We start from the raw sequence: 23198 nt of genomic DNA on the forward strand, positions 1-23198 counted from the left end.
AAGTGCATCTTCCACGATACTCAACTCACCAACAGAATGTCTCCTTCAAATCTTAGGCCTTATCTCACAGAAATGCTCCCATCGCTTCATATAATTTCCTCATTTTTTGCACCAATCACACCAGCCTTCAAAACCTGGAACATCAGGTTTTGTACCCAAACCAACTTCTTTTTTTCTATTACTCCTGGTTACTCTCTGCAAAACCAAAGTCAACAACCAATCTGACACTTTTGTTATTATCATCATTATATTCCCGAACTGTTTTCGAAACCAAGCTAAAATTGTCCTGATTACACACTGAATGAAGATCAGTTGTGTGTTTTTCTTGAAGAACTAAAGAGGGGATTTGGATTTCATTAACTGTCTGAATATCCACCTCCCCCTTATCTGGCTTCTGTGAATTTTGGCCAGGTAAGTGATCCTGTTCAATGACGGTCAGACATGCGAAGGGCCTGGTCGCCCATAACCTTGCAGTGGGCCTTTCTGAGAGGCAAGACCCAACTAAAAAATCCCCTACTGAGGAGAACCCTACTTTGAAACCAAAGAAAGGCCCATAGCATTAATTTTTAGACATAATCCATGTTCTATTAAATGGCCCAAATTTGTTAAGAAAGAAGCCCCACCTTTTCTCACATAGCTGGCCCAAATCCAAGATGAGAACCAAATGTTCCGGGCCAACCTCCATACCCTCTCTTCCCGATTGCAACACTAGCCGCCTCTTGACACTCGCAGCAACAACCAGAACCCTATGCACTCTCACCTTATAGATGCTCTCCTTCGGACAAGCAGCAATGTTATCTGGAGCCGTCACTCCAGATTCCTTCAATCGCGAATCTCCCCCACACCAAAGACATAATTACTCTGATTTTATACAACTTAGGCAGTCTTCTCCTAACTTCCCTTCCAACACCACCTGACTCCACAATCTAGGAGCTAAAGAACATGTTACGCTTTCTCCTTTAAGATCATGACGAAACTCCTTCACGAACTCACAGAACTCATTCACGAACCTTCACAATCCAATTGCATTTACACCTCTAGGAATAAACACCAAAAAAGGCCTTCCCTTTCCCCCTCATCCCTAGCTCCCAAAACTTCCCCACTCTCATCTACCTAGTTGCAATCCAGCAACAAAGATGTCCCTTAGAAGCGCTTCTGGATTTCCTTTCCAGCCAAACAAAAGTTGATAAGCTATCGGCAACCCAAGAAGCTGCCTCCTTTGAAAGATTGACCCACCTATTTCGAGAGATGTTCTCAAGCACGCACAACAAAGGAGTCTCCCCCTCCTCCAAACTCAGATCAAACGATTTACCTTCGATCTGCACTGAATGCCTTAACATCTATGGCTGCATAGCCATGATCGAGTTTGTGTGAGAATAAGAGAGTTATTTCACAAGAGAAAGAGACACATCTTCATTCTTTCCTGATGTTATTTTTCATCGAAATTGCTCATGTTATTTATTTTCAATCTATTTGCAGCACAAAATTGAAGCAATCTATACATTGAATTGAAAGTTCTAAGAACTCGGCAACTTAACTCATAAACTGTCTTTATAACAACTTCAAAAGCTTTTTCCAAGACAAAGACTTACATAAGTGGAAATTCCTAGGAAACTAGATTTCCAAAACACATAATGAAGAAAACTTTATCTTATGGAACTTTTGGAGGCTGCAATGTCTACTTTGTACTTGAATACTGAAAAAGATCTAGATTTATTTTTGTTTTAAAAGGAATTATTTATTTCATGAGTAAAATCTCATATTTTTTATCTTTTCCTCATTTGTCACTTCTATGTTCAAGCTTTCAATTTGGTTTTCAATAAAAAAAAAACTTTTTAGAGTATCCTTGCCACCTCTCTTTTTTTGTCTTCTTCTTTAACCAAAACATTATAGTTCTCATTTTTATATATTTTACATTACCTAAATATTTGCACTTTCTTTCTCTAACTCTAGCAAGTTAATATATGTCTCTTTCCCCTTCTTTGTATCTAGTCTAGCACATAAGTTATCATAAGCTCCATGTTTAACTTCACTTAGGACCTTTTTTGCATCTTTTCTTGCCTAGTTATACTTTTCAAGGTTTTTTATGTTTTTACAATTTTACCATGCTTTATACCAAATTCTTTTTGTCTTTACGACTTTTTGGATATCTTGATCCCACCACCTACTTCCTTTACTATCCAAGAATCTTCCTTTAGATTTACCTAAAATCACTTTTGTCATCGTTTTAATAGAGCTAGCCTTCCTATTCCACAGAGTTCGCATCAACCTCATCCTCCATTGTCCAATCACTCTCTTTGATAATTTTATCTTTAAATTTTACAAAATTTTCTCCCTTCAGCCTCCACCACCTAATCCTCTTGGATTGATTTATGTTGCTCTTTCTCTCTCATTATTAAATATATATATATATATTTATATATATAAAATACTAGAACTCCATGTTGTGCAAGTCTAACTTTCACCTGAGATAACTTTACAATCCTTACATGATAAATGATCCCCCTCCTAGTTAAGAAAAAATCTATTTGGCTTTTATTTTGTCCACTCTAGAAGGTTATCAAGTGCTCTTCTCTTTTCTTAAAGCAAGTATTCATAATAACCAAACTGTAGGACATGGAAAAATCTACAATCATATCACCCCCATTTTTATCTTCATATCCATGGCCTCCATGTATCCTATCATAACCTTTATTTTTCTTTCCAATGTGTCCATTCAAGTTAGCTCCTATGAATGTTTTTTTTTCATACCTGGGTATCCCTTGTATATACTATCCATATTTATCCAAAATTGTCTTTTAAAGCTTTCTGCTAAGCCCAGTTGGGGAACATATGGACTAATGGCATTTATTATCTCTAGGCCTAGGACAATCTTGATTTTTATGATCCTATCCCCTCTTCTTTTAACATCTACCACATTATCTTTTAGGAATGATTCCCACCCCATTTTTGTGTTTTTTCTTTGCTGATGTACCAAAGTTTAAATCCTGATTTTTCAATTTCTCTAGCTTACTCCCCCTAACAATTTAGTCTCTTGAAGGCAGATTATGTTAATTTTTCTTCTGATCATTGTGTCCACTATCTCCATGATTTTGCCTGTAAATGTCCCTATTCCAAGTTGCTAAACTAAACCTAGTTTCTTGTACTAACTTCATAAACCTCTCCTGTTTAGAATGACCGGCCTAGCCCACCTTTGTCCATTTCTTGCTACACCCAGCTGTTATAAGTGCAATGCGTTGCACGAAGCAGATGTCCTGTGAATATTTGTTAAGGAATCATATCATACAAATTTGACAAGTTTTACGCTGGTTGTCAACTACCTAACACAACCTTGTTCCTTTATCCGGACTTGCGGCCGATTGTACATAGAAATATTTGGGGCAATTAGTGCTACACAGGTGGAGTGCATGTATCTAATGATTGTTGATCAATAAAATTCAGTAAATAATTTCTGTAGCACTTTATTGAAAATTATAAAAGAAACATATGCATATATTTCTGTTTTCGAAGATCTAGGGAGGGAAAATGACTAGTGCATATACTGAACTACATAAGGTCCGGATGCTCTAACTTGAAATCAGAATGAAATCAAGTTGTTCTTGAAAATAGAATGTCATTAAAAAATGCATATGTTTAACAAGAAATCATAATATTCCTGGAATCAAAATGTTTGGTTCGCAAGTTATTTTGAAGATCTGAGTGAGGGGTAAATATGTGTTCCGTGGAATTTTAGATCTAAGCGAACGGCTTGTAAAAATCAGAATGAATTAGCTTGTGATATGAATAAAGTAATGCATGAATGACTTTTACAAATGAGAGTATGAGCATGTGTGTTTTCTAATGTGTATGTGAGCAATATTGTATGCATATCAAGATCAAAACAAGCTCATCTATTATATTGACAAAAACCCTAACCTACGATCCCTTCCCAACTTACCCATAAAATCCAACTATCTAAACCTACGCCCGTTAACTAGAAAAGAGAAATCTTAACCTAGGTATAATACCCCAATCTTATAACACCAGTCCATAAACACTAGGTTGTCCGTCTGAAAAATAAACCCTTCCAAACATTTGCAAAGCTCGAGATATAAAAAGGCAGATACTAGGGACCAGAATCTTTAGAAGGATCTAGCAGAATTCCAAAGTTTAAGATCTAACAGGTAGATCAGATAAAAAAAAATCAAAACCAGAGTTCACAAGAGAAACCAAAGAGAAATCGAAGAGATCAAGAGAACAGGGCAAATATTAGATTGAAGAATTTCAGAGAGAGAGAGAGAGGTAGGTAGCTTAGAAGTGGCGATGGCGATGTCACTTTGGCATGTGGCGATGGCGAGGTGGCTTTAGCATGTGGCAATGGCATGTGGCGAATAACCAGTTCTCGATCAAAGCGACGTCAGATTTTGATGCCTTCTGCTTCTGACTGAAGGAGCTTGTCAAGAGAAGGGCCTGAAACACTGGGTTCCGTATATCCTGCGCCTGGAGGTGGGTTCCAAGGGCAGGCCAAGGACTCAAGAGGTGACAATGGAGTTGTATTGAGGGTAGGGGTGTACAAAAATTACCGAAAAACCAAAAACCGGATTGAAACAGAACCATTTAACATTACGGTACAGTTTTTCGATTTTGATATTTGATTTCAGTTTTCCAATTTTAAAAAATTGATTTCGGTTTCGATTTTGGTTATACACAAAAACCAAACTGAAAAAAACAAAAAAAAAAACAGAATTATGCATTTATCTAAAATATTTTGGCCAAGTTATAATTCTTAGTTTTTAATTTTACTACCCACAATTATTTAATAAATTTTATTCATTATAATAATACATACAAATATTTAATTATGGCAAAAAAAAGTTGGAGGGATTAGAACCCTTTATGCTAAGGATGACAAATTTTCTCCCATGTATTACCAATGTGGGATGAACCCCTCACTCTCACTCACACACACACTGACACACATAACCACCCGCCCAGCCACCCACCCCCCACCTCCCAAGCCTAGCCATTGCCCAGTGACCCAGTCCCAGCCTTCAACCTTCACATTCCCCTTGATTCCCACGTCCCACATCAGCTGGCCATTACTTTTGAGGGAACCTTGTCCACCTATAAAGTCATACCTCCTCTCCCCCTCATTCTGCATTCCACTTGGGCTGCATGAAAAATGATTCTTATGCTTGGCCTGCTCAAATTAAAGCCCAGTGGGCCTGAAATCATAAAATTTGGGGGAGGTTCAGTTCGGTTGCTAACCAAAAACCAGACCAAAGAACCACTATTTATTTAAACCGAACCATCGGTTTACAGTTCAGTAACGGTTTTCAAATATGAGAACCGATAGGGTTCGGTGTTCGGTTTTGGGAAAAATCGAACCAAAAAAAACCGAGTACGCCACTAATTGTGAGAAGCCAGTGAAAGGAGCACAGCGCTGACCAGCGAAGCGACTTTAAGGCTACACTCCAGCATAGAGATAGTGACGACGACAGTGAGAAAAAGTGCCAAGAAGGGGAGATCTTCAGCCTCGATCTCCTTTTAAGGGGCAGGGTCACCAGACCTTTTTGGTTTAGCAGCATAACCCAGCATGCCAATATGCCTGATTCTGGTCTGACCTGGTCGAAGCAAGCAGTCTGGTCCAGGTTTTAAAACTATGCTTGGAAAACAAATAACTAATTTTAGAATCCTAAGCTTGTTCAATACTACTTCCCTTACTAATGTTTCCCCAGAATCTAGAATATACTATTCTTTTATCCAAAAAAAAATAATCCTAAAGAAATTTTAGAAATTACAACAAAAGATTTACAAAGCACATAAACATGCTTGTTTGGATGCTCCATTGCTTAGTCAACATGGATTAAGATATTTCCTTCCCTACAAGAATAAGTGAGACACAATCTCTTTCTAGTGCTGACTTGGATTCACCTGATGGGAGTTCAGAAGCACCCTTGAACTTAAATTTCAGTCAATAGAATGTCTGTTTTGAGACAAGACTTGCTCAATTCATCACTGCATAGGGCCAACCTGAGTTTGGCATGTTGTAAAATCAACAGAAGCCATATCAGGTGTCTTTGAAACCATGTATCTGTCTAATATCTCAAGCTTGTAAGTCCATAGTGTCCTGTCTGTTCAAAATTCACTTGAATGTTTTCAAACAATTTATACACTTCTCCAAATTACAGGAGTTAACAGTAGCAATGAAATGATGAACTCTCAAATGACATAGGAAGATTCACTAATAATTTCATATTACATTCCCAACAAATTAACACTAACTTAAAACTATGCTACCTTCTAAGCAGCAGCTAAGCACAGTACATGATATTTGGATCTTTAGATATCCATACAAACAAACCATTGACAAGTTCAATCCATAGCAACTTGCAAATTTAAGATTATACTCCATACTGATTGATCAAGTTAAAGAATTACCGTGAGATATTGAAACAGGCCATCCAATAGCTGGGGCTTTAAATACACACCACCTGTTATGTACGAAGCCTATACTAGGCATCAGATAGAGTCAGTAAATACATCTGAGCGCTCAAGTTAATGAAGTGTCAAATTGTTTGCAGGAGTAATATATACAACACCTGTTGCAAAAAGGCAGAATGCTGGGCGCCTATAACACAAGAGTCTATAGGGACCTGCAATAGATATAAAAATATAATAGACTGTTCACAAATTTGATTCAACAAGTTGTGCAGACATGAATAATGCAGTGATGTAGAATAAGTAACAAAACAAGTCTTATCCACCAGCTTCAGCTCAGTTAAGTAATGATTTAACATTATATTTGAGCCATAGTTGCATGTGTTAATGGTTATTTAGTCTTTTAGCATTATTATTATTATGTGTTAAAGTTTTGTTGGTAATAAGTGTGAGTTAGTAAGGATATTATGGTCATTCCCATTGTACTTAGAGACCTATCATTGAATTTAGGTCTTCCATTTTACCCAATTACTCAACATGGTATCAGAGCGTGATCCAAACTAAACCCTCTCTCCTCAGCTGTCGCCGGAAAACACCATTCCCGTGGCTGTCCTTCCTAGATTCACCTCTATCCCATATTATTTCACAAAACCAACCATACACTCATAAACAGACCCTCCCGACGACTCACCCCATGAAACCTCATCGCCAGAGCCCCCCCACCCCAATGCGCCGACCAAATGCCGGCAGGGCCAACCCCAAGCGCTGGCGCATGAGTAAATTTCCAGCCACCTTTTTCTTCTTTTTTTTTCCCCCTCTGCCATGCTCTGATTCCTTATCTAGACCATATTATCAAGCTGTTAGGTCAGTTTTTTGATCAAAAATTCAACCTTTTCCGACTATGCACACATAGCATTCCGTTAATGTCTTTTCAAGGCTTGTAAAGGCTTCTTTGTGAGATTTTTGGTAGGCTAGGTCGTCGCCCCGAAGCGACACACCGTGTCGGCACCCGGGTACGATGTCAAATATGCAAGGGTTCCTGCTTTATTCTGGACGTGGGCAGGTAAAGACGTTAGTTCAGAAAACTATGATTAGATTAGCAACTTGGAATATAGGGACAGTTACGGGTAAAAGCATGGAAATTGTGGATACAATGATCAGAAGAAGAATTAATATAATTTGCCTTTCAGAAACTAAGTGGGTGGGGGAGAAAGTTAGAGAAATTGATAAATCAGGATTTAAACTTCCGTACACTAGAAAAGAAAAACATAAGAATGGAGTAGGCATTATTATAGACAAAAACTTAAAAGATAGCATTGTGGTTGTAACTAGAGTAGGGGATAGAATTATAAAAATCTAGATGGTTTAAGGACGAGATAATAAATATCATTAGTGTTTATGCTCCTCAAGTTGGCTTAGCAGAAAATCTTAAGAGACAATTTAGGGAAGATATGGGTAGTATTATTATACAAGGCATACCAGGGACTGAGAAAATATCTATAGGAGGAGATCTGAATAGACACGTTGAAAGAGATAATAAAAATTATGAGAGGATACATAGGGGATATGGATATGGAGAAAAAAATGAATCTGGGGAGATGATCTTTGACTTCGCTATATCATATGATTTTAGTATAATGAATAAATGCTTTAAGAAGAGAGAAGAACACTTAATAACCTTTAAAAGTGGACAAAATAGAAGTCAAATAGATTTTTTTTTAACTAGGGGGGTAGATCGTTTATCATGCAAGGATTGTAAAGTTATTCCAAGTGAAAGCCTAACCACACAACATAGAGTCTTAGTGTTAGATATGTGTATTAAAAAATGGAAGAAAAAAAATAAAATAAACCAGTGTAAGAGAACTAGATGGTGGAACCTAAAAGGAGAAAATATAATAAAATTTAAAGATGAAATGATTAAAGATGGGGATTGGACCATAGAGGATGGGATAGATACAAATACTCTTTGGAATAGATTAGCTAGCTCTATTAAAAAGATAGCAAAAGAGATTTTAGGTGAATCAAGGGAAAGATTCTCGAATAGCAAAGAGAGTTGGTGGTGGGATAAAGATATACAAAAAATCATAAAGACAAAAAGAATTTGGTACAAAACGTCACAAAAATGTAGAAATAGAGATAACTTTGAAAAATATAAGGAGGCAAAAAAATATGCAAAAAAGACCGTTAGTGAAGCTAAATATAGATCATTTAATAGTTTGTATAATAGATTAGGTACAAAAGAAGGGGAACGAGATATATTTAAACTTGCTAAAGCTAGAAAAAAGAAGAGTAAGGACTTAGGAAATGTAAAATATATAAAAAGTGAGGATGATATTGTCTTGGTTAAGGACGGAGACATTAAAGAAAGATGGCAAAGTTACTTTAGTAAGTTGTTTAATGAAAACCAAATAGAAGGCTTAAACTTAGAATTGTCAAATGAGGAAAAGACTAAAAATATAAATTTATTCGCAAAATTAGAGTTAACGAAGTTAAGTTTGCACTTAAAAAGATGAAAAATAGGAAAGCTATAGGACCAGATAACATCTCAATTGAAGTTTGGAAAAGTTTAGGTGATAACGGAATTATATGGTTAACTAATTTATTTAATACAATTGTAAAAACTAAGAAAATGTCAGATGAATGGAGGAAAAGCACTTTAATACCTATATACAAAAATAAAGGAGATATTCAAAATTGTAATAACTATCGTGGAATTAAACTTATGAGTCATATAATGAAACTATAGGAAAAGGTAGTTGAACAAAGATTAAGGTTTGAAACGAAGATCTCAGAAAATCAATTTGGTTTTATGCCTGGGAGATCAACCACAGAAGCTATTTATCTTTTAAAAAGATTAATGGAAATGTTTAGGGATAAGAAGAGGGACTTGCATATGATATTTATTGACCTTGAGAAAGCATATGATAGGATACCTAAGGAAGTTCTATGGTGGGTTTTAGAAAAAAAGGGTGTATATATTAGGTATATCGATGTCATTAAGGATATATACGATGGAGTAATGACTAGTGTAAGGACTATAGATGGAGAAACTAGAGAATTTCCAATTACCATAGGTGTACATTAAGGATCTGCTTTGAGTCCTTATCTTTTTGCTTTAGTGATAGACCAACTGACTAAGAGTATTCAAAAGGAGGTTCCATGGTATATGTTGTTTACAGATGATATTTTATTAATTGACGAAACTATGGACTGAGTAGAGGCTGAGTTAGAATTAGGGAGAGAAGCTTTGGAATATAGAGGTTTAGGGTAAGTAGAAATAAGACAGAATATATGAATTTTAATTTTAGTAATGATAGGAGGAATATTAGAGACAAAGTTAAACTTGATGATGAAGAAATAAATAGCACTTGTAGATTTCGATACCTTGGATCTATTATGCAAGCTAAAGGAGAAATTGAAGATAATGTAATGCATAGAGTTAAAGCAGGTTGGGTAAAATGGAGAAGTGCTTCAAGTGTGATCTGTGATCGTAGAATACCCTTAAAATTAAAAGGAAAGTTTTATTGGACAGCTATAAGACCAGTTATGCTATATGGATCGGAATGTTGGGCGACGAAGAAACATAATATCCAAAAAGTAAAAGTTGTCAAGATGAGAATGCTTAGATGGATGAGTGGTATAACATTGAAAGATAAATTAAGAAATGAACATATTCATTATAAGCTAGGTGTAGCTCCTATAGAAAATAAGATAAGGGAGGGACGACACAGATGGTATGGACACTTGCAACATAGGCCACATAGGACACCTGTGAGGAAGAGTGACTTAGTTACTACGGGGGCAGTAGAAGGGGTAGGGGTAGACCTAAAATAACTTAGGAGGAGATAGTGAGTAAGGATTTAATATCCTTGAATCTATCAAAAGAAATGGTCCATAATTACATAAATTGGCGGAAAAGGATTCATATGGCCAACCCCACTTAGTGGGATTAAGGCTTGGTTTTGTTGTTGTTGTTGGCAGCATTCAAATGTTCAGTTGTGAGGCTGTGGCAGTGCTATTTCCATTGGTGAGTTGTTCACCTCGTCCGTGGCAGTGCGGCACCCAAGGAATGGTTGTTTGATGCTTTGTGAAGCTGTTTATCAATTGTTATTGAGTTTATTGGGTCTGAAACAGTGGGCTTTGCTGTGTTTTTTTATTCACTTCTAATTTCCAAAATATCAAGATGTTGGACATGTGTTTTCGCTCCAACATCCAACCTTTGTCATAACAATGCACTCATGGTAATTCATTAGTTGTTGTTCGGTGTTAGTAACGGTCATCGGTGACCTTCTTGAGGCAGTGGCAGTGCTCATAAGCTTTTCTTCTTCTTTTTTTCCCTCTGAGGCTACGGCAGTGTTGCTTTCTTGGGGCTGCATCTGAGGTTGTTGGTGATCTGTTCATGAGAGTTTCGGTGGTTCACCTCTCCAATTGTTCCACTGCTGAGTGTTGCTTTCTTGGGGCTGCGTGTGAGTTTCTTGGTGTTATGGCAACCTTGTATTGATTTATCTATGGCTTGTTCGTGGTTGTTCCGATTGTTCCAGCAATTAATCTTATGATCGTTGGTCTGAGTTTGTGAATGTTGGGATGGCGTTTGCAAATCCCAAAAGTATGATTCCTTCGTTAGTCACTTGTTTGAGTGAACCGCGTACTATGACCATATCAGAGGAGGAGTATTCAAGGTTTCTACAGTATCAATTGTCTCAACAAGCATCTTATAATATTGCTTCTTTTGCCCAGAAAGGTAGTCCTACATTCTGCATGTCATCTGGTATCCTTCCTACTATTCCTTGGATTATCGATTATGCTACTACTGACCATCTAACAGGTTAAACCAACATCTTTTTTTATCTCCAATATCCTAAAAACCTCCCTCAAATTACCCATGCTGATGGGTCAACTATTGCTGTTATGGTGATACAAACAGTAAATCCTACTCATCCTATCTCTCTTTCTTCTGCTTTACACGTTCCTAAATCTCCCCTTAATCTTATGTCTGTTAGTAAGCTTACAAAGTCACTAAATTGTTCTGTCACATTCCTTCCTGATTCTGTAGTTATGTAGGATCTGAAGATGGGAAGGACAATTGGCACAGGACGTGAGGCTCGTGGACTTTACTACTTTGAGTCGCCTTCTCCACCCACTACCTGCACAATCGCAACTACACCACTTCAAATCCATTGTCGCCTTGGTCATCCATCCTTGGACAAGTTGAAATAGCTAGTTCCTACATTGAGTTTTGGGTCTAATCTTGAGTGTGAGTCCTGTCGATTGGACAAGCATCATCGTGTTCCCTTTGCTCCCCGGGTCGACAAACAGGTAGTTAGTCCTTTCATGCTTGTCCATTCTGATATTTGGGGTCCTGGTCGTGTGACATCAGAGTTAGGGTTTCGGCACTTTGTAACATTTGTTGATGACTACTCTAGGATGACTTGGTTATATTTAATGATCGATCATTCCGAGTTGTTTGATATCTTTTGTGCTTTTTGTTCCCAAATAAAGACTCAATTTGATATGCCAGTCAGTATACTTTGTAGTGATAATGCTACATCAGTACCCAATTCAATACTTATAAGACTAACTCTGGTATGATCCATCAATCTCTTGTCCCCACACTCCACAATAAAATGGAGTTGCAGAGCGAAACAACAAACATATTCTTGAAGTCACTCGTACCCTATTGTATCAAGTGAATGTCCCCAAAGTCTTTTGGAGTGATGATGTGCTCACAGCTTGCTCCCGTATCAATAAATGCCATCCTCTGTCCTTCGTGGTAAAATCCCATATTCAGTTATCTTTCCTAAGGCTCCTTTGTTCTCCCTTCCTCCTCGTATATTTGGTTGTGTCCATTGATCATCAGTTATCTCCAGGAATGGATAAGTTGGATCCTCATGCTATCAAATGAATTTTTTAGGGCTATTCCTATACTCAAAAGAGATATCGATGCTATAATCCTACTTTACATCAATTCTTTGTCTCTGCTGATGTCACCTTTTTTGAGTCTACACCATATTACTCTGATTCCTTGAGTTTTGTTGACCTTGATGAGTCCTTTCCTCTGCCTTGCCTTCCAAATCTAAACCTAGTATCTATGCCCAATCCTCCTACATCTTCATCCAGTTTAAGTCCTTATCGTCGCTTGAATCATCCCAATTTGCAGCCATACACACGGTGACTCAAGGGGGAAGAGCCTCCTCTAGCTTCTACTACTATGCCTCTAGTTCCTTCGCCCGATGATCTTATTTCTCATGATGTTGATCCTCCAAAAGTTGTGCGAAAAGGTAAACGCACTTGTACCCAACATCATATCGCTAATTTTGTTTGTCACGATTTCTTGTCACCCTCTTATTATTGTTTTGTTAGTACTATATCTTCTGTTGCTCTTCCAAGATCTATTTCTGAGGCCCTATCCCATTCTGGGTGAAGGACGGCAATGGTTGAAGAGATCCGTGCACTACATGATAATGATACTTGAGATTTGGTACCTCTTCCTCTTGATAAGTATGTGGTTGGTTGTCGCTAGGTGTACAATGTGAAAGTCAATCCTGATGGTTTTATGGCTCGTCTGAAGGCCAGCCTTGTTGCTAAAGGGTATACTCAGGTGTATGGTTTGGATTATTCAGACACATTCTCCCTAATTGCTAAACTTGCCTCAGTATGTTTGTTCATTTCTTTAGCCACCACTTGCCATTGGCCTCTACATCAATTAGATGTGAAGAATGCTTTCCTACATGGTGATCTTCATGAGGAGGCATATACAGACCAGCCCCCTGGGTTTGTTGCTCAAGGGGAGTGAAGCTTAGTATGTCAGTTCAAGAAGTCATTGTATGGATTAAAACAATCTCGAAGAGCATAGCTTGGCCCTTTTAGTGTTGTAGTACCTAAGTTTGGCCTTCATCAGTGTGCAGTAGATCACTCTATATTTTATCGTCATACTCCATTAGACAGTGTTTTGCTTATTGTATATGTGGATGACATTGTGATCACTAGTGATGATAATCGTGGCATCCAAGACCAAAACTTTTTCTACGGAATTAGTTTTAGACCAAAGACTTAGGACCATTGAAGTACTTCTTGGGTATAGAAGTATTGAGATCTTATACGAGAATTGTCTTGTCACAGAGGAAGTATGTTATTGATCTTTTAGATGAGACGGGGCAGTTGGGATCCAAACCTGTTGATAGGATCCCAACAGTAAGTTAATGTCAAATATGGATGATTTGTTGCCTAACCCAGGTTCATATGGGAGACTTGTTGGAAAGTTGAATTATCTCACAGTCACTCGACCAGATATATCCTTCGCAACAAGAATTGTGAATCAATTTCTCGATTCCCCGAGAACAGGTCACTAGGATGCAGTAATTCGCATTTTGAGATATCTCAGAGGTGCACCAAGGAGATATTAGGATCTAGGTCACACTCATATTCAGGGATATACAGATGCAGATTGGGTCGGATCACCTTCCGATCGAAGATCCACAATCAGGTATTGTATCTTTGTCAGTGGTAATTTAGTGTCTTGGAAAAGTAAGAAACAAACTGTGGTAGCCAAGTCGAGTGCTAAGTCAGAGTACATATGATCTTGTTTGGCTAAAGAACATGTTGAAAGAACTAGATTTTCCACATTCTCAGCCTATGGAGTTGATGTGTGATAATCGAGCTACTATTCATATTGCCTCCAACCCTGTCTTCCATGAACGGACAAAGCACATTGAATTGATTGCCACTTTATTCGAGAGATACTTGTACAGAAGCTCATTACGACCACTCATGTGAAGTCTGAGTTTCACCATGTTGATTTGTTCATAAAGCCTTGGGAGGTGCTTGTGTGAAACTCATTTGTAACAAGCTAGGAGCATATGATATATATGCTCCAGCTTTAGAGAGAGTGTTAATGGTTATTTAGTCTTTTAGCATTATTATTATTATGTGTTAGGGTTTTGTTGGTAATAAGTGTGAATTAGTAAGGGTATTATGGTCATTCCAATTGTACTTACATATATTATAAATGGAGGAAGAGAACTATCATTGAGTTTAGGTCTCCCATTTTACCCAATTACTCAACAGCAAGGAAGTCATGGGTTCAATCTTATTGCCTGCATTTATGTCTCCACTAAATTATCACAAGCTGGATTTTGTTATTCTCCTAGTGGCTGTTATCCATAGCTTGTTAACTCTCAATGTGTGATAAGCAGCATGCACGGGAGTGTTAAGCTTTTTGGTCAAGTACTTGTTTGACATCCTACTAATTTTTTAGTAATGTATGAATACTAGAGCATGTGATGACCAGACGTGGGGACCACACTCCTGGAACTAAAAAAACTTGCTTCACATATAATTTTGCCATTTAACATACGCAAAGCTTTCTAAACCAAGTTCTTGGCGTTGAGCCAAATAATCTCACCACCTTTGACTCACTAATTGCTGAGGGACAAATCACAACTTCTGATGCAGGACAACTAGGGGAAATTTGGGAAGTCGATTTAGGGTGCATGGGAAATTAACAATATGCAAAAGTAAAGCTAGAAAATTAGGGATTCAGATCTGATTTATACTCAATTGGAATATCCAAGATGGCAGTTGAGCTGTGGATCATATTCATAGGGCGGTCCAAAAGTTTTAAGTAAGGGGAAGATTTGCATGGAGGGCAGAAGGCCCAAACCCACAGCATTTAATGAGTGAACCGTGTTTACATATATGGGGGTGTTTTGAAGATTTTTACATGGAGCTATATATATTTGTAGCCAAGGGTTGAAGCCCAAATACAATTTTGAGATTTTCGTCGGGCTCTGTCGACATGGGCACAATAGCAAACTGTGTAATATTGCTGTGTTCATCTTTTTGTTCTACTTTCTTCTAGTTTCTTGTATTTATGCATAATAAGGTCATATCCACAACAATAACAAAGCATATAAACTCACACTAAAGGATTCTAGGAAGCACGCCCAAGAAGAAGAAACCTAAGCATTGAGATCCATAGGAAAAGAAGCAATATAGGTTTATGACCCTAAAGAAGAATTGTTTATGACTTTTTGGTCCTCTAAGCCAAAGCAAGTAAAGCCAAGTATAAATCATTAAAAATCTTAGAACACTCGGCTAAACTGAGAAGAACGATTAAAAGAAAAAGATATACGACAATGATAAGTCAATAACTGAGGGGGAGCAAATTAACTTGAAAATACTATGGCTCTAAAAAATAAGCATAATCACATTTGGTATCATATTTTGTATTTACATTTGATATCAAATATTGAATGGTATGTGTAAATTCTTTTATGCATATATGATTCAACGTGTTAACCACATGAATTTTTTTTAAAACTATACTGAACTAAACTTGTTGCATGATTGAAAATATTTAGGGGAGTTGAGCTCAATCCCTAGAGTAAGAGCATAAAACTCATGTGCATCATAGCATCGCTATAGTTGGTCTAAAATATTTTACAATGATTGCTTATATGGCTATGAACTAGTAGTGAAATTAATCCTTGATAAGTATAAACATTTCATTTCATCTACGCAAGTATTCAAATTCATTGGGAGCATCTGGAAATTATTTCCTATCTTATTATGCCAACCAATATTTTTTTGTTTGATTAGATGTGCATTGAACTTTCTGTGGCATGCACTCAATTATGATGATCTTATTGAATACTCTAAATTAAAAATATATTACTTTGCCACAAGTTCCTTGAGTTAACCATATGATCTTATTTTAAAATGCATTGATATAATTAGGATCAGTATGGTTAGTCTTTCTGGTTATAACTCTTTTCGAAATATACTTAAAGTAAAACAAAAACAAAAAACACAAAAAAAAAATAGAGCACAATTTTTTTTGAAGATCCAAAAGGTGAGAGATATGTACAAAAGCAAAAAGAATTTTTGAGATCTAAAGGGGAGAGAATTTTCTTGAGATCAAAAGGGGGAAAGATTTTTTAAACTTGGATAGTGTATAATGTGTATGAGCTTAAATGGAAAAAAAAAAAAGGGAAAGTTTTTTTTCATAAGGGGGAGAGTTTTTCTGAGCTAAAATAAAAATTGTTTCAAAAAGGGGGAGTCATCCTTTTTAAAACTAAGAATTTTTGTTCTTACACTTAACCCGTTTGCTGATGTCAAAAGGGGGAAAGAATTAATGAGCAAAATGATATACTCCTTGTGTTTAGGGAGAAAGGATTTTTAAGGGGTCAAGATTAATGTGCATATGCTTTATTGCTGAATCTAGCCGAACTTAAAATTCTCAACTTGAAATATCTCAGTGTCTTCTCTCTGGATATATTTGAATTTTATTGCATTTTGCTCTTGTGTTTGTCATCATCAAAATGGGGGAGACTTGACTTTTTGAGTCCGATCTAGTTTTGATAATGACAAAACACAATTATCTCATCTGTGCATTAAGTCTTTTAGCAGGATCATTATTTAGCACACACGGATGGTACGAATGCTATGGAAGCCATGAGGAATTTGAAGCGCATACGACCTAGCATATTCCATGAAATTAAAAGAGCAATAGGATGAAGACACCTCAAATTTTCAGTTATAATGCGTGTTTAGTCTCACTTGTATTTACATATTTCATAAGATATAATTCGAAGCTCAAATTTACCCTAGACAAACCTTAGGACTCATGCATTTCATGAAAGATTCATTTACATTAGTTCTAGTTTGAATGAATTTTTAGAGGCAAATTTTAGAGGCCTCATCGACGAACCCCATGGCCTCATTGACGAACGCATGAAAGCCACTCGCCGATGAACAGTATTGTCTCGTCGACGAAAAAATACCGAGAGCCCAAAAAGTTCAAACAGGTCTCTTGTCGACGAACTCAGGTTCTCGTCGACAAACGGGTGTTGTACACTCGTCGACGAATGCGTGCTCTCGTTAACGAATGCCGTGGCGCAAAACGGCGTTTCAGCGCAGACACGAACATAAATATGATTTTTTAAATGATCCAACGGCCAGAAATTGTTTAGATGGCGAGATTGCTTATATACACTAACCCAAAACCCTAGGAGAACAGTACAAGACAAGGGGAGATCACTTTGAGCATACTTTTGAAAGCCTTTGCATACTTTGCCTACACTCTATCAAGTTAAAACATCTTTTGGACATCCTCTCAGCTGTTCAAGGGCATTCACGCACACATCTTGCTAAGCACGGTTGATATTGAGGTTTGGTATACAAGGTTTTATATTTTGGCACTTAACCTTCATTGCGAAAGTTTTTCTTCTCTCATATTTTTGTTTAATATTTTATTAAAAGAGCAAGAACCCTAAGTTTCATATTTTTGTTTGAAAAATCTTGTGTGAGAAGTTCATTCTAGGACTTTAAATCTTTGAAGCATTCTTGATATTATTTTAATTCAAAGATTTGATATTCTTTTATTCGTGCCAAAAGTTATTTGAGAAAAACCTAGATCTCCAACACATGTAAAATCAATTTTTGGAGATATATTGCATTGGGTGTAGATCTTTGAGAAAACTCATCATACATATTTTTATATACAAAAATCATATATTTGATTATTATTGAAATCATCACATACATTCATTGAGCTTCTAGTTATATCCTATGAATGTGTTTTAGGAATTTTATTATACTCATTGGCTTATTGAGAAGCATCTAAGTGTTCAGGAATTTCATTCAACTATTGTATTAACGATTCGGGCTATGAACCAGGAAGGAGGAAGTTACGCCTTTTGTAAGCAGCGGAGTAGGAGGAAGTTATGCCTCTTATAAGCAACGGAGTAGAAGGAAGCTGTGCCTCTTGTAAGCAGCGGAGTAGGAGGAAGTTGTGCCGCTTGTAAGCAACTGGTCTGTAACAGGAAGCTCTACCTGGGTTTAAGAAGCAGATTAGTGGAATCCATGGGAGTTTTGCCCAAGAAGAGGACGTAGGCCGAGTTTGGCTGAACCTCATTAAAAATCCTGTGTTTGTGCTCTCTCTCTATCTCTCTTTTTATTTCCACACTTATATTCATATTATATCTGTTGTGCATGTTTTAAATATTGGTATATATGAATATCTAAAGTACATGAGAATAATTGGGTAATACTGAATTAATTGAGATATTCACTGATTAAATCAATTAAGTATTATAATACTGAAATTGGTGTATATCCAAATTTGTGCTTGTATGGTTGGGTTTTCAAGTAAGGATTGAAATACCAAAATATTTTTAAATACCCAATTCACCCACCTCTTGGGATTACACCTAAATTAACATTAGGTATTAGAGCCTCGTTACATAGACTTGAACATTTTTTGTAAAAAATCACAATGGCTTATTTTGGTGTATCCCCATTCGGTGTGGGACAAATCTCTACAAGGCCTCCAATGTTTTATGGTGAAAATTTCACCGAGTACAAAATAAAAATGACTATTTTTATCAAATCAATGGATTGGAGAACCTAGAGAGTAATTGCTCAAGGAAACTTAGTACCTAAGAAAATTGTTGATAATGTTGAAATTCCTAAATCTGAATATGAGCTGAATGAGAACGACATGAAATTAATGCAAATAAATTTCGGTGCCATGAATATTCTATTGCTTGCTTTAGATACTAATGTCTTTCATGAAATTAAGTCATGTCAAAGTGCTAAGAAGATATGGGAATAACTCGATAGGAAATTTGGAGAGACTAAAGGGAAGAAGTCCACCACTTGGTAAGATTCATGCTCAAATGATCAAGTAGTGGAAAATTGTAGCTTAGTTGCATTACTCGATGAAGAGGTACACTCTACTCCTACTTCTCATAATGATTCTCAAAATGGTTCATGCAATGACTGTGATAAATCTTGTGATATATATTGTGATAATTCTGGTAGTGAATCCTATGATAAATCTGATAATGAAAACATGCTATCTTATGAGGAATTACAAAAGGGATTTGTTAAGGCTCATAAAATTTTAACAAAGATGTCTAAAAAGAAAACAATGTTGGAAAATGAAAATAAAAACTTAGCAAATCAATTAGAAAATTTTAGAAAGTCTCATACTTCTTGGGAAAAAGAAAAGGTTGAAAAGAAATTAGAAATTAAAAGATTAGTAAACAAAAATGAGGCATCACTGAAAGAATTAGAATCAAAAATTAGTCTTGAGATTAGAAAACAAGAATGATATGATGGCAAAAGAGCTGAAAGAGTTAAGATCCAAGATTTTGAGTGATGATAAAAAGAATCTTCTTATTTCAGAACTTGAGTGTAAAGCAAACACAATGTCCAAAGAACTCACAAAACTACAAGGTGTTTGCAAGGGCTTAAAAGATTCAAAGACTCAAGGCCTAGAAAGAAAAATTGAGGACCAAACTAAGATCACCCATACACTTACTAGAGGCAAAGAAAGCTTAGACAAGCTTCTAGGTTTACAAAAAATGACCTTAGACAAAGAAGGTATAGGTTATAATAGAATTGAAAATAGGAGAAGAAAGAACCTATACATGGGGTACTTTGTTAAAGCATCAAAATTCTATGCTAGTACTTCTTCCAGTCCGTATGTTCACGCCACCTACATACTATGTAAAAATAAAGGGCACATTAAATTTGATTGTCCATTTAAAAGGAAAGGTGTGAAACCCAAACAAGTCTGGAGAGTTAAAGAAATATGGGTACCAAAAACAAACCCCAAAAACTCCTCCTTAGACTTCAGGATTGAGAATCTAGTGGAGTCAGCCACATAAACAAAAAAAGGGGTCGTGATGACTAATAGGCTTGGGGAATAGTATATGCTTAAAATGTAAAATCTTAGTATATGTATTTACTACACTATTATTATACTAAGAATCCTACAAGAAAGTTAAGTCAATATGATTTCTTTAAGCAATATATACAATCTGACTAGCTAATGCTTTTATATCATAATGATTGGGTAAAATGTTAAAATAGTAGATAGCATGCAAGCCTTGATTTATTCAAAGTGAAGGTTGAGAGATTAACTGTCTAAACTATCAAAAACCTTGCTCTAAAAAATGAAAAACATAAATCACATATTCAAGAAAATCTCATAAGCATGCTCTATGAAATTGATTTCCGAATGGACAAGGTAACTGTGTCTGGTAGATAATTCTTAATGCTTAATCCATGATTAAAATCCTACGCGTAGTTGTCCATTTCACAAATTCGAGTTTTAGGATATTCATCTTGTTATATTTCATTTATCCCTAAACTCATCTCTAAATATAAAAAGCCTTAATCAAAAATAAGTCATTACTCTAGGATTAAGCACTGATAAATCATAAATTCTATATCTATCAAGTGCTCATTAAAAGATATCCTGTTACAATCAAATCAGTGAAATTCTCTAAGGGATCCAAATGGTTTATCAAGACATTTTAATAAATATTCCCTTTGTGCTTAAAATATAAAATTCCCTAATTTTGATTTACACTAAAACTATCTCTTCCTCAAGAAATCTTTACCATATCACGATCATATCCAATAAAGATTCATCTATCCTAGGCTCGTACCCTTGCTTAAAATTGTATAAGGTACCGTCCAATGGTGGGATAATCAGAAATACCCAGAGAGCAGTATTCAAAAATTAATATTCTCCACGAAAAAATTACGAATAATGTCCACTCATAATGAATACTCTTCTAAACTTAATAGCAATTTAATTGATAAGAGTGTTTGTCAAATCTCACTTCACAAGCTCTCAAACTTCAAGTCAAATCTATTATAAGCTTTTGAATATGTCAAATGGCTAAGTTATTTGCAATAGGTTTCAATCTATATGAAAATGCAAATGACTAGGAAACCTATGCGTTGAGATCCATAGGAAAAGAAGCAATATAGGTTTATGACCCTGAAGAAGAATTGTTTATAACTTTTTGGTCCTCTAAGCCAAAGCAAGTAAAGCCAAGTATAAATCATTGAAAATCTTAGAACACTCGGCTAAACAGTGAAGAATGATTAAAAGAAAAAGACATAAGACGATGATAAGTGCATAACTAAGGGGGAGCAAATTAACTTGAAAATACTATGGCTTTGAAAAATAAGCATAATCACATTTGGTATCATATTTTGTATTTACATTTGATATCAAATAATGAATGGTATGAGTAAATTCTTTTATGCATATTTGATGCAACGTGTTAACCACATGAATTTTCTTTAAAACTATACTGAACTAAACTTGTTGCATGCTTGAAAATATTTAGGGGAATTGAGCTCAATCCCTAGAGTAAGAGCATAAAACTCATGTGCATCATAGTATCGCTATAGTTGGTCTAAAATATTTTACAATGATTGCTTATATGGCTATGAACTAGTAGTGAAATTAATCCTTGATAAATATAAGCATTTCATTTCATCTACGCAAGTGTTCAAATTCATAGGGGGGAGCATCTGGAAATTATTTCCTATCTTATTATGCTCACCAATATTTTTTTGCTTAATTAGACGTGTATTGAACTTTCTGTGGCATGCACTCAATTATGATGATCTTATTGAATACTCTAAATTAAAAATATATTACTTTGCCACAAGTTCCTTGAGTTAACCATATGATCTTATTTTAAAATGCATTGATATAATTAGGATCAGTATGGTTAAGTCTTTCTAGTTATAATTCGAAATGTACTTAAAGTAAAACAAAAAACAAAAAACACAAAAAAAAAAAAAAATTTAGAGCAAAATTTTTGAGAGATATGTACTAGAGCAAAATTTTTTTTAGAGAATTTTCTTAAGATCAAAAGGGGGAAAGATTTTTTAACCTTGCATAGTCTACAATGTGTATGAGCTTAAATGGAAAAAAAAAAAAAAAAAGGGAAAGCTTTTTTTCATAAGGGGGAGAGTTTTTCTAAGCTAAAATAAAATTTGTTTCAAAAAGGGGAAGTCATCCTTTTTAAAACTAAAAATTTTTGTTCTTACACTTAACCCTTTTGCTGATGCCAAAAGGATGAGAGGATTAATGAGAAAAATGATATACTCCTTGTGTTTAGGGAGAAAGGATTTTTAAGGGGTCAGGATTAATGTGCATATGCTTTATTGCTAAATCTAGCCAAGCTTAAAATTCTCAACTTGAAATATCTCAGTGTCTTCTCTCTGGATATATTTGAATTTAATTGCAATTTTGCTCTTGTGTTTTTCATCATCAAAAAGGGGGAGATTGTTGACTTTTTGAGTCCGATCTCGTTTTGATAATGACAAAACACAATTATCTCATCTGTGCATGAGTCTTTTAGCAGGATCATTATTTAGCACGCACGGATAGTACGAATGCTATGGAAGCCATGAGAAATTTGAAGCGTATATGACCTGGCATATTCCATGAAATTAAAAGAGCACAAGGATGAAGACGCCTCAGATTTTCAGTTGTAATGTGCATTTAGTCTCACTTGTATTTACATATTTCATAAGATATAATTCGAAACTCAAATTTACATTAGTTCTAGGTTAAATGAATTTTTAGAGGCAAATTTTAGAGGCCTCGTCGACGAACCCCATGGTCTCATCGACGAACGCATGAAGGCCACTAGGCGATGAACAGTGTTGTCTCGTCGACGAAAAAATACCGAAAGCCCAAAAACTTCAGACAGGTCACTCATCGACAAACTCAGGTTCTCGTCTACAAAAGGGTGTTGTACACTCGTCGCCAAATGCGTGCTCTCGTCGACAAATGTCGTGGCGCAAAACAGCATTTCAGCGCGGACACGAACGTAAATATGATGTTTTAAATGATCCAACAGCCAGAAATTGTTTAGATAGCAAGATTGCTTATATACACTAACCCAAAACCCTAGAAGAACAGTACAAGACAAGGAGAGATCACTTTGAGCATACTT

General features: G+C 36.0%; 1 protein-coding gene across 8 annotated transcripts in view; it reads right to left on the minus strand.

Annotated features, from left to right (window-relative positions):
- Positions 1-23198, minus strand: part of LOC131162383 (general transcription and DNA repair factor IIH subunit TFB4) — a 74127-nt gene that overhangs the window by 42553 nt on the left and 8376 nt on the right. For all 8 annotated transcript variants that reach the window (XM_058118810.1, XM_058118809.1, XM_058118808.1 and 5 more), the window contains exons 7-8: positions 6582-6635; positions 6421-6489 (exon numbers count right to left, since the gene is read on the minus strand). In XM_058118810.1, the coding sequence (XP_057974793.1) occupies positions 6421-6489; positions 6582-6635 (123 nt within the window). The remainder of the gene's footprint in view (positions 1-6420; positions 6490-6581; positions 6636-23198) is intronic.

Source organism: Malania oleifera, chromosome 8 (genome assembly GCF_029873635.1).
Source record: "Malania oleifera isolate guangnan ecotype guangnan chromosome 8, ASM2987363v1, whole genome shotgun sequence".
Lineage (NCBI taxonomy): Eukaryota > Viridiplantae > Streptophyta > Magnoliopsida > Santalales > Ximeniaceae > Malania > Malania oleifera.